Below are 12629 nucleotides of genomic sequence, written 5' to 3'. Positions count from 1 at the left end.
GTTTCTCACTGTAACCCAGAGCAATCTCTGTAACTCAGAGCAATCTCTGTTTCTCACTGTAACCCAGAGCAATCTCTGTAAATCACTGTAACCCACAGCAATCTCTGTAACTCACTGTATCCCACAGCAATCTCTGTAACTCACTGTAACCCACAGCAATCTCTGTAACTCACTGTATCCCAGAGCAATCTCTGTAAATCACTGTAACCCACAGCAATCTCTGTAACTCACTGTAACTCACTGCAATCTCTGTAACTCACTGTAACCCAGAGCAATCTTGGTAACTTACTGTAACCCAGAGCAACCTCTGAAACTCACTGTAACCCAGAGCAACCTCTGAAACTCACCAACCCACAGCAATCGCTGTAACTCACTGGAACCCAGAGCAACCTCTGAAACTCACTGTAATCCACAGCAATCTTTGTAACTCACTGTAACCCAGTGCAACCTCTGAAACTCACTGTAACCCAGAGCAATCTCTGTAACTCACTGTAACCCAGAGCAATCTCTGTGACTCACTGTAACCCAGAGCAATCTCTGTAACTCACTGTAACCCACAGCAATCTCTGTAACTCACTGTAACTCACAGCAATCTCTGTAACTCACTGTAACCCAGCGCAATCTTGGTAACTTACTGTAACCCAGAGCAATCTCTGTAACTCACTGTAGCCCAGAGCAATCGCTGTAACTCAGAGCAACCTCTGAAACTCACTGTAACCCAGAGCAACCTCTGAAACTCACTAACCCACAGCAATCGCTGTAACTCACTGGAACCCAGAGCAACCTCTGAAACTCACTGTAATCCACAGCAAACTTTGTAACTCACTGTAACCCAGAGCAACCTCTGAAACTCACTGTAACCCAGAGCAATATCTGTAACTCACTGTAACCCAGAGCAACCTCTGAAACTCACTGTAACCCAGAGCAACATCTGTAACTCACTGTAACCCAGAGCAACCTCTGAAACTCACTGTAACCCAGAGCAATCTCTGTAACTCACTGTAACCCAGAGCAATCTCTGTAACTCACTGTAACCCAGAGCAATCTCTGTAACTCACTGTAACCCAGAGCAATCTCTGTAACTCACTGTAACCCACAGCAACCTCTGTGCATCTCTTTTTTTTTAATTGTAGTAATTGAAGGCTGGTGCCATCACCAATCAAGTGATAGCTTGTGTCCCCTCCAATAAAAGTGTAACTTAAATAAAATTGATAGGAAACTTAAGAAATCCAATTTAAATTTGGTTCCTGGGGCTGATGAAGCTCTCTAGTCCCTCCGGTGCCCACCTGTCGTGGAAGACAAGGACACCGCGTCCTCCATCTCCAGGGACACCCGGGCGTGAATGTAGCTGCGGAAGAGAGGCAGGCAGTCGGGCCGAATGACCCCTTCAATGCCTGAACCTGTTAATGGCCACCTAGGCCAGGCCCAGGAGCTGTCCTACGATGAGGTCCTCCCACTTGCCCGCTCCCCTCCGCACCAGGTGCCCAAAGATCGGGAGCGTGGGACTGAAGTGTAGCCAAAAATTGAGGAGTAGCCCCTTCAAATAGTGGAAGTGGGGCTGCAACGTCTCACACTCTGTGTGTACATGGAACACGGACTCCTCCAGGCCGCAGAAAATGCAGGCGGCCTGGGAGTCCGTGTACCGACTTAAAAACTTACTGTACGGGACTGCCCCATGCAACACTCTCCAGGCCAAGTCCCCTATAGATAAAGGGAGAACTCCCGCAAAGAGAGCCCTCCACTGGGGACCCCCACCTCCTCCGGACAGCTAGATGATGCGTCAGGGTGTCTCCGGACAGCATAAGAGGAAGACAAAGTGGAGAGTGTGCAAGTGTAGCCCATACAGGAAATCCCTCCATGCAGAGAGGAAAGGCACAGAAGGGATATCCGAGAGTCGGCTCAAGTTACCAGGTGCCGACGTCCGAGGGAGGTTTTGGGCCTGGCGCCGATAAGAAATTCCGTCCGAGCGGGGTTCAGTTCGGACAGGATCGCCCCACAAGTCTGAGCCTTCTCGACACACCTAGTGGAGTCAGGGCCGAGTGCCTCTTTTAGCAACTCGATGGCTTTGGTTGTGAGCCGGACGCCTTGCCAGGACGTGCGTTGTGCCAGCTCCTCTGGCAATATCCAGCCCACTCCACCATCCATTAAGTCCCTGACTCTGGTCACCTTGCCAGCCCAGGCCATGCCTTCCACCAGCCACCTCAACCCACGGTCATGCAGGTGTGGATTCCTGAGCAGTGACTCTCAGAGGATAGCTGCTACTCCTGACAGGGGAGAACCATGTTCCAGATCCTGATCAGTTCCTGGTAAAAGACAGGCAGCTTCCACAAGGAGGCACGGTTATCCCCCCAACTTTACAAACAAGAGCAGCAATCGCACATTCTTTTGTAATTTTCAACATTTTTGTTTTCTTGAGTCTCTCCTCCAAAGGCTCTAACTAAAGCCTCTTATCCCTCGGATCATTTGAGTGGATCCATTCTGCACCCTGTCCATGGCCTTAACATCTGCACCCTCTTCATGGCCTTAACATCTGCACCCTCTTCATGGCCTTAACATCTGCACCCTCTCCATGGCCTTAACATCTTTGCTTTTGTACTCTGCTCCTATTTGTAAAACCTTAGGATCCCCTAAACTTTTTTTTGAAGAGCTGTATGAACGTGTGCTTCCACTTTTGAAGCATTATGTATCTGAATCCCTAGTCTCTCTGCTTTTCTTTCTTTCCTCCCAAAATGTATCACCTCCCATTTCTCAATACTAAACTTAATCTGGCATCTGTCTGCCCAATCTGCAAACTTATCTATGTCCTCCTCAAGTCCCTTACAGTCACAGAATCACAGAATCCCCACAGTGCAGATAGAGGCCATTTCAGCCCATCGAGCCTGCACCGACACATATCCCACCCAATCACCGTAACCCCTACACCAACACATATCCCACCCTATCCCTGTAACCCCCCTAACACTAAGGGTCAATTTATCATAGCCAATCAACCTAACCCGCACATCTTTGGGGGGTCCTTGAAACAACTTTCTGTGCATGCTGCCTAATTCCTTTCAGTACTGTGTGCCCTCATTTTATCAATATATCTCTGAGGTGGCAACTTATCAAACACCTGCTGAAAATCCATATGCATGACATCCACTGCATTTCTTGATCATACACTGTTATTTCCACAAAGAGCACTATTAAATTTGTTAGACACGACTGCCCTTTTTACATATCTATTGATGGCTATCGTTAATTAATCTATTTATTGATCAATAATAATAAAAATGTATTTATTCATGGGCGGTGAAATTGGACCTTGTCTCGCCACTTATCTACGTAGAAAACAGGGTCCCATTTAGCTCCCTGGTACTGTCCCAATGAGAGCAATGGGCCATCAGCGCCCCGGTGCTGTCCGAATGAGAGCGATGGAACATCAGCTCCCCGGTACTGTCCTAATGAGAGCAATGGACCATCAGCTCTCCGGTACTGTCCTAATGAGAGCTATCGACCATCAGCTCCCGGGTACTGTCCTAATGAGAGCGATGGGCCATCAGCTTCGTGTGACTGTCCTAATGAGAGCGATGGACTATCAGCTCTCCGGGACTGTACTAATGGGAGAGATGGACCATCAGCTCCCCGGGACTGTACTAATGGGAGAGATGGACCATCAGCTCCCCGGAACTATCCTAATGAGAGCGATGGACCATCAGCTCTCCGGGACTGTCGTAATGAGAGCGATGGACCATCAGCTCCCCGGTACTGTCCTAATGAGAGCGATGGAGCATCAGCTTTCTGGGACTGTCCTAATGAGAGCGATGGACCATCAGCTCCCCGGAACTGTCCTAATGAGAACGATGGGCCATCAGCTCCCTGGGACTGTCCTAATGCGAACGATGGGCCATCAGCTCCCCGGTACTGTCCTAATGAGAGCGATGCAGCATCAGCTCCCCGGTACTGTCCTAATGAGAGCGATGGACCATCAACTTCCCGGTACTGTCCTAATGAGAGCGCTGGACCATCAGCTCCCCGGTACTGTCCTAATGAGAGCGCTGGACCATCAGCTCCCCAGTACTGTCCTAATGAGAGCGCTGGACCATCAGCTCCCCGGTACTGTCCTAATGAGAGCGATAGACCATCAGCTCCCTCTGACTGTCCTAATGAGAGCGATGGACCATCAACTCCCCGGGACTGTCCTAATGAGAGCGATGGACCATCAGCTCCCCGGTACTGTCCTAGTGAGAGCGATGGACCATCAGCTCCCCGGGATTGTCCTAATGAGAGCGATGGACCATCAGCTCCCCGGGACTGTACTAATGGGAGAGATGGACCATCAGCTCTCCGGGACTGGCGTAATGAGAGCGAAGGACCATCATCTCCCCGGCACTGTCCTAATGAGAGCAATGGACCATCAGCTCCCTGTCCTAATGAGAGCGATGGACCATCAGCTCCCTGTCCTAATGAGAGTGATGGACCATCAGCTCCCTGTCCTAATGAGAGTGATGGACCATCAGCTCCCTGTCCTAATGAGAATGATGGACCATCAGCTCCCCGGTACTATCCTAATGAGAGCGATGGGCCATCAGCTCTCCGGAACTGTCCTAATGAGAGCGATAGACCATGAGCTCCCCGGTACAGTCCTAATGAGAGCGATAGACCATCAGCTCCCCGGTACTGTCCTAATGCGAGCGATGGACCATCAGCTCCCTGTCCTAATGAGAGCGATGGACCATCAGCTCCCTGTCCTAATGAGAGCGATGGAGCATCAGCTCCCTGGGACTGTCCTAATGAGAGCGATGGACCATCAGCTCCCCGATACTGTCCTAGTGAGAGCGATGGACCATCAGCTCCCCGGGATTGTCCTAATGAGAGCAATAGACCATCAGTTCCCCGGTACTGTCCTAATGAGAGCGATGGACCATCAGCTCCCCGATACTGTCCGAATGAGAGCGATGGACCATCAGCTCCCCGGAACTGTCCTAATGCGAGCGATGGACCATCAGCTCCCTGTCCTAATGAGAGCGATGGAGCATCAGCTCCCCGGTACTGTCCTAATGAGAGCGATGGACCATCAACTCCCCGGGGCTGTCCTAATGAGAGCGATGAACCACCAGCTCCCCGGTACTGTCCTAATGAGAGCGATGGACCATCAGCTCCCCGATACTGTCCTAATGAGAGCGATGGACCATCAGCTCCCCGGAACTGTCCTAATGCGAGCGATGGACCATCAGCTCCCTGTCCTAATGAGAGCGATGGAGCATCAGCTCCCCGGTACTGTCCTAACGAGAGCGATGGACCATCAGCTCCCCGGGACTGTCCTAATGAGAGCGATGGACCATCAACTCCCCGGGACTGTCCTAATGAGAGCGATGAACCACCAGCTCCCCGGTACTGTCCTAATGAGAGCGATGGACCATCAGCTCCCCGGTACTGTCCTAATGAGAGCGATGGACCATCAGCTCCCTGGGACTGTCCTAATGAGAGCGATGGGCCATCAGTTCCCCAGTACTGTCCTAATGAGAGCGATGGACCATCAGCTCCCCGGTACTGTCCTAATGAGAGCGATGGACCATCAGCTGCCCGGTACTGTCCTAATGAGAGCGATGGACCATGTGCTGCCCGGTACTTTCCTAATGAGAGCGATGGGCCATCATCTCCCCGGTACTGTCCTAATGAGAGCGATGGGCCATCATCTCCCCGGTACTGTCCTAATGAGAGCGATGGACCATCATCTCCCCGGTACTGTCCTAATGAGAGTGATGGACCATCATCTCCCCGGTACTGTCCTAATGAGAGCAATGGACCATCAGCTCCCCAGAACCGTCCTAATGGGAGCGATGGACCATCAGCTCACTGTCCTAATGAGAGCAATGGACCATCAGCTCCCCAGGACCGTCCTAATGGGAGCGATGGACCATCAGCTCCCCGGGACTGTCCTAATGAGAGTGATGGACCATCAGCTCCCCGGTACTGTCCTAATGAGAGCGATGGACCATCAGCTCACTGGGACTGTCCTAATGAGAGCGATGGGCCACCAGCTCCCCGGGACTGTCCTAATGAGAGCGATGAACCATCAGCTCACTGGGACTGTCCTAATGAGAGCGATGGACCATCAGCTCCCTGTCCTAATGAGAGCAATGGACCATCAGCTCTCCGGTACTGTCCTAATAAGAGCGATGGACCATCAGCTTCCCAGTAGTGTCCTAATGAGAGCGATGGACCATCACCTCTCCGGTACTGTCCTAATGAGAGTGATGGACCATCAGCTCCCCGGAACTGTCCTAATGAGAGCAATGAACCATCAGTTCCCTGGTACTGTCCTAATGAGAGCGATGGAGCATCAGCTCCCCGGTACTGTCCTAATGAGAGCGATGGAGCATCAGCTCCCCCGTACTGTCCTAATGAGAGCGATGGACCATCAGTTCCCTGGTACTGTCCTAATGAGAGCGATAGACCATCAGCTCCCTGGGACTGTCCTAATGAGAGCGATAGACCATCGGCTCTCCGGTACTGCCCTAATGTGAGCAATGGGCCATCAGTTCCCTGGGACTGTCCTAATGAGAGCGATAGACCATCAGCTCCCTGGGACTGTCCTAATGAGAGCGATGGGCCATCAGCTCCCTGGGACTGTCCTAATGGGAGCGATGGACCATCAGCTACCTGGGACTGTCCTAATGAGACAGCTGACCGATGTGCTGTGGTCATACGTCCGTCATCATTAGTTGCGTACAGTATGAGCTGCACTGTGATCAGACCCCGATTCGGGCACAATCCAATCTCCAGGCCACAACATCTTTCCAGGTGAATATTAATGTTGCTTCTTATTATGGCCTGTAGGTTCTCTCCCACTGCTGATATTGGGCTGACTTGTCTGTCGTTACCTGTCTGATGCTTTTTCTGTTTCCAGCGCGGGTCAGTGGTTAGTAATCGCAAGTGGCAGCTTGGGCTGAATTTCCTCTTCCCTCAGACACTGAAACTCATAGTTGCACCTCACTGCCAGCCACCTGTGATCAGGTTACTTCACCTAGAGTGATGATTGAAGCTGGCACTGCCTTGGAGTGGATCTGAACACCACGCAGTGCACTAACCCACTGAACCGTCGTCAGCGAGGCTATTGTAGCTATGGATTAATTGTTGTCTTATTTTTGCTGAGAAGTAGTCTAATGGTATGGGTTAGCCCCTCCTGTGTATGGGAGCGAGAGCCTGATGGCAAAATGTTATTCTGTCTCTTCCATCACACCATACTTAAAGGGGCATTGGCTGTGCAGCTCTCCCCACTGGGGACTTGGGCTTGTGATAGAGGTGAGCTTCCAGTCAGTGAATGAAGACCACACAGGGTAGATAATCATATTTTTTATATATCAATGTATTTTTGGTGTAATAAAATAATATTGGATGAGGAAGATGATTCGGTCCATCTAGAGAGACCCGAACATCTCCACATTGTAGCAGCCGAGTGTTTCTTCAATTATTCCAGGACTCTTGCCTAAACCACTCTGTCTGGGAGTGACTTCCACACATTGAGGAACGAGGACTGTTCTAGTTAGCTGCAGTATTTGATGTACATTAAGCCATTGTTATTTGTACAACGGCTCCATTTTCTTCCATAACTTGTACCTTGCACAGTCATACATCTGACAAACGTCGCAGTCCAGAAAACCGCCCCCGACTACGATCCAGAAAAGGTAAGGAACATTGACCAATGAGATGGGACATACCAGTCACAGGACAGGGTGGAGGGGCACTGGCAGGCGGGGCTCTGGCGGGCGGGGCACTGGCGGGGCAGTACTGAGGGAGCGCCGCACTGTCGGAGGGGCAGTACTGAGGGAGCGCCGCACTGTTGGAGGGGCAGTACTGAGGGAGCGCCGCACTGTCGAAGGGCAGTACCGAGGGAGCGCTGCACTGTTGGAGGGGCAGTACCGAGGGAGCGCCGCGCTGTCGGAGGGGCCGTACTGAGGGAGGGCCGCACTGTCGGAGGGGCAGTACTGAGGAAGCACTGCACTGTCGGAGGGGCAGTATTGAGGGAGCGCTGCACTGTCGGAGGGGCAGTACTGAGGGAGCGCCGCACTGTAGGAGGGGCAGTACTGAGAGAGCATGGCACTGTCGGAGGGGCAGTACTGAGGGAGTGCCACACTGTAGGAGGGGCAGTACTGAGGGAGCGCCGCACTGTCGGAGGGTCAGCACTGAGTGAGCGCTGCACTGTCGGAGGGCCAGTACTGAGGGAGTGCTGAGGGAGCGCCGCACTGTCGGAGGGTCAGCACTGAGTGAGCGCTGCACTGTCGGAGGGTCAGCACTGAGTGAGCGCTGCACTTTTGGAGGGGCAGTACTGAGGGTGCGCCGCACTGTAGGAGGAGCAGTACTAAGTGAGTGCCGCACTGTCGGAGCGGCGGTACTGAGAGTGCGCTGCACTGTCGGAAGTGCTGTCTTTCAGATGCGACGTTAAACCGAGGCCCCGTCTGCCCTCTCGGGTGGATGTAAAAGATCCCATGGTGCTATTTTAAACAAGAGCAGGGGAGTTATGGCTAATATTTTTCCCTCGATCAGCATCTAGATTTCTTCAACTAAAATGAAATGCTCCTTTTTGTATTTATAGTTTTAATAAGCTGAAACTCAAGTCACTCCTAAAGTTTGGACTAGATTCAAACCTAACTTCTCTGTGAAAGTCCAATTCACCAATTTTAAAAAACCCAATGATTTTGAAGGTCAGTTTAGCTTTCAGATGGACTGAAAACAATTCAGTTGAAGTCGGCCCAGTTACTTTGCTGGTCCATGTAGTGACTTGCATTACAGCGTGACAGAATGTGGGTTTGAACAAGTGGTTTTTTCCCTGCTTTGAAGGGCAAATCATTAAGCTGGTCTTGCGCAACTGCTAGCCGCCGTTCATTGATAGCACAGCGTTACAAAAGGATTGGAGTATAAGAGTAAAGACGTCTTACTGCAATTATATGGGGCCCTGGTGAGACCACATTTGAAGTATTGTATACAGTTTTGTTCTCCTTACCTAAGGAACGAAATACTTGTCATAGAGAGAGTGCAACGAAGGTTCACCAGATTGGTCCCTAGGATGGGGGGATTGTCCTATGAGGAGAGATTGAGTAGACTAGGTCTATATTCTCTAGAGTTTAGAAGAATGAGAGGTGATCTCATTGAAACATACAAAATTCTTACAGGGCTTGACAGGGTAGATGCAGAGAGGATGTTTCCCCTGGCTGGGGAGTATAGAACCAGGAATCACAGACTCAGAATAAGGGGTCGTCCATTTAGGACTGAGATGAGGTGAATTTTCTTCACTCAGAGGGTGGTGAATCTTTGGAATTCTCTACCCCAGAGGGCTGTGGAGGCTCGGTCATTGAGTATATTCAAGACAGAGATCGATAGATGTTTGGACTCCAGGGGAATCAAGAGATATGGAGATAGTGCAGGAAAGTTGAGATGAGGTAGAAGATCAGCCATGATCTTATTGAATGGCAGAGCCGGCTGGAAGGGCCAAATGGCCTACTCCAGCTCTTATTCTTAAGTTCTGTAAGAAGTCACACAACACCAGGTTATAGTCCAACAGCTTTATTTGAAGCCACAAGCTTTCGGAGCGCTGCTCCTTCGTCAGGTGAAGTGGAGAGATGCATAAAGACACAGCTTATATAGTCAGAGAATAATGTCAGATGTTTACAGGTAATCTTACTAACTGCCATTTATCACACCTCGGCAGAGAGATAATCACAGCAATCAAAGGTGTGAATGGTGTCCAAACAGGTCAGTCAGGAAAACATTACATCAAAGAACAATGAGGTGGGGTCACAAGGGGTCAAATGTTGCAGATGCTGGGGTCTGTGTGAAAAACAAAAAAAGACAAAAAACATATTTTTTTTTTTGCTGGAAATCACAGCAGGTCCGGCCGCATCTGTGTAGAGGGCAACTAGAGGCTCTGGTGGGAGAGGCTCTGGTGGAGCAGCTCTGGTGGGAGGGGCTCTGGCGGCTGGGCTCTGGTGGGAGTGTCCCTGGAGGGAGGGGCACTGGCGGGAGGGGCTCTGGTGGGAGGAGCACTGGAGGGAGGGAGGGGCCCTGGAGGGAGGAGCTCTGGCGAGAGGGAGTCTGGTGTAGGAGCTCTAGTGGGAGGGGCACTAGTGGGAGGGACTCTGGCAGGAGGGGCACTAGTGGGTGGAGCTCTGGTGGGAGGGGCACTAGTGGGAAGGGCTCTGGTGGGAGGGGCACTAGGGGGAGGGGCTCTAGTGGAGGAGCACGAATGTGATACAGTGCGATTTACTGTGATACATTGCGATGCAATGTGATTCACAGTGATACAGTGCGATTCACTGCTATTCAAGATTCAAGATTCTTTATTTGCCATATGTAACTAGTACAATGGAATGCTTACTCCCCAAGCACTCCCACAATAAAGCTGTGGGAGCTCACAGAGACACGTCAGCTATTTTTACAGCACTGTGTTCAGAAAGTCAATTCTTTGGCATCCAGTGGCAGTGGGAGCACGATGTCCCTCAGCCGCTCCGTCCTCCTCACTGTTGCCGGCTCGGCTCCACGTGCCGTGGCCTGCTTCTCCCGCTCACCCTCTGGCCACCATTCCTGGCTCCCCTCCTCCCAGTCGGACTGCGAGTCGTCGAGTCTGCTGCTGCGTCCCGATGCACTGCGCTCCTCCGCCCAACTCGCCCAACACATCCTCCGGTCGCCGCGGCCTCCACCTCACCGTCGCCAGCTCCACGGTCCGACGGCCCAGGCCTGCTTCTCCCGCTTCCGGTCCAGCCTCTGGCCGCCATGCTCAGCTCCCCTCCTCCCGGTCGGAATCCCTTCCCGCTGAGGAGCGGCCGGCCGACGTGCCCTAGCGGGTCGACGTGGCTGCTGCTGCTTGCCGCGCTGTGCTGCCTCCGCCCGACTCGCCTAACACCTCGCTCCGGTTGTGGGAGCGAGCGGCGAGAGCGGGCTGCTATAAAAGTGCGATTCACAGCGCTAAAAGTGCGATTCACTGCAATGCAATGTTACTCCTTGCGATGCAGTGTGATTCACAGCGATAAAAGTGTGATTCACTGCAATACAATGTTACTCCTTGCGATGCAGTGCGATTCACTGCGATACAATGTGACTCACTGCGGGAGCTGTTCTGTCGGGACGGACTACACTTAAACCGGGCTGGGACCAGCGACCTGGTGAATCAAATAACTAGGGCTGTAGATAGGGCTTTAAACTAAAAAAAGTGGGGGGAAGGGTCAGGTGAGGGGAAATTTAGAAATCTAAAGGGAAAGGTCAAGGCAATAGAGCAATGTAGCAATTTGGGTAAAAATAATCAGAGTGTGACAGGAAGGGACAGAGAGTTTAATGGTAGCAGTGTAGCAGAGAATAATGTCAAAGCAGGGAATAATGGTAAAAAATTTAAATTAAAGGCTCTTTATCTGAATGCACAAAGCATTCGTAACAAGATAGACAAACTAGTGGCACAAAGAGAGATAAATGGGTTTGCTCTAATAGCCATTACAGAGACATGGTTGCAAGGTGGCCAAGGTTGGGAACTAAGGCCTAGAAATTCGGTGGCGCCCCGTTTGGGGCGCCAAGCTCGCTGGAATTACCGCTCCAGGTGGAGCAGCTTGCGCCATCCCGATATTCAGTTTGAGCGCCCCAAGAGGGATGCGGGGCGCTGCTCGAGGCGCCCCACATCCCTCTTTGGGTGCTCAAACTGAATATCGCAGTGCAACGTGCCGCAGCGCCACATGCTGTGGCACGACGCGCTGCGGTACTGCAGGCCTTCCTCCCCTTCTTACGGGGGAGGGGCCTGCACCAGCGCGATCACCGATTGCGAGTGCCGGCAAAAGAACCCGGCACCGAGGAGAAGTGCCGGGCTCTCGGGACACAGCTGGCACTGCCCGGGGGGGCGGGATCAGGAGGCCGGGGAGGGCGGCATGAGGAGGAGCTGGCAGGCGGCCATCGAAAAAAATGGCCGCCCCGCACCTCCCCCTTAATTTGCGTCACTACCGCCACAGGTAGGCCCCCCTGAACCAGTCGCGATTTGTGACCGGCGCTACGGCGGGGGGGGGAGTAACCCAATATCGCCTTCGGGGTGGTAGCGGGGCGCTGCGCACACCGATGACATCATCGGTGGCAGCGCAGCGCTACAGGCTAACGCCGCCATTAGCGCCCCGCTAAATTTCGCGGGGGGGCATGGCCAGTGGCGCTAAAGCCACTAAGTGCCCTCTTTGGACGCTAACTGGTGGCACAGCCCACCAAATTTCTAGGCCTAAATGTTCCAGGGTACTTGACGTTTTGAAAAGACAGGCAGAATGGAAAAGGAGGGGGAGTAGCCCTGATAATAAAGGATAACATAAGGACAATAGCGAGAAAGGATCTCGGCTCGGAAGATCAGTAAGTAGAATCAGTATGGGTGGAGATAAGGAATAACAAGGGGCAGAAAACACTGGTGGGCGTAGTATATAGATCCCCTAACAGTAGCTATACTGTTGGACAGAATATTAATCAAGAAATAGTAGGAGCTTGCAACAAAGGTAAGGCAATAATCTTGGGGGACTTTAATCTTCATATAGACTGGACAAATCAAATTGGCAAAGGTAGTCTGGAGGATGAGTTCATGGAATGCATTCGGGACAGTTTCCCAGAACAATATGTCATGGAACCAACAAGGGAAC

At 51.8% G+C, this 12629-nt stretch overlaps 1 protein-coding gene across 7 annotated transcripts in view; it reads left to right on the top strand.

Moving 5' to 3' along the window:
• ttll9 (tubulin tyrosine ligase-like family, member 9) overlaps positions 1-12629 on the top strand; it is a 176927-nt gene that overhangs the window by 136232 nt on the left and 28066 nt on the right. For 6 of the 7 annotated variants that reach the window (XM_086005110.1, XM_086005115.1, XM_086005109.1 and 3 more), the window contains one exon: positions 7612-7670. The exons of the other annotated variant lie outside the window; for it this stretch is intronic. In XM_086005110.1, coding sequence (XP_085861236.1) covers positions 7612-7670 — 59 coding nt within the window. The remainder of the gene's footprint in view (positions 1-7611; positions 7671-12629) is intronic. 7 annotated transcript variants of the gene reach the window in all.

This window comes from Somniosus microcephalus, chromosome 13, assembly GCF_052327205.1.
Source record: "Somniosus microcephalus isolate GS21.2 chromosome 13, FLI_Smic_1.0, whole genome shotgun sequence".
Taxonomy (NCBI): domain Eukaryota; kingdom Metazoa; phylum Chordata; class Chondrichthyes; order Squaliformes; family Somniosidae; genus Somniosus; species Somniosus microcephalus.
This window is presented reverse-complemented; position numbering and strand designations above follow the sequence as displayed.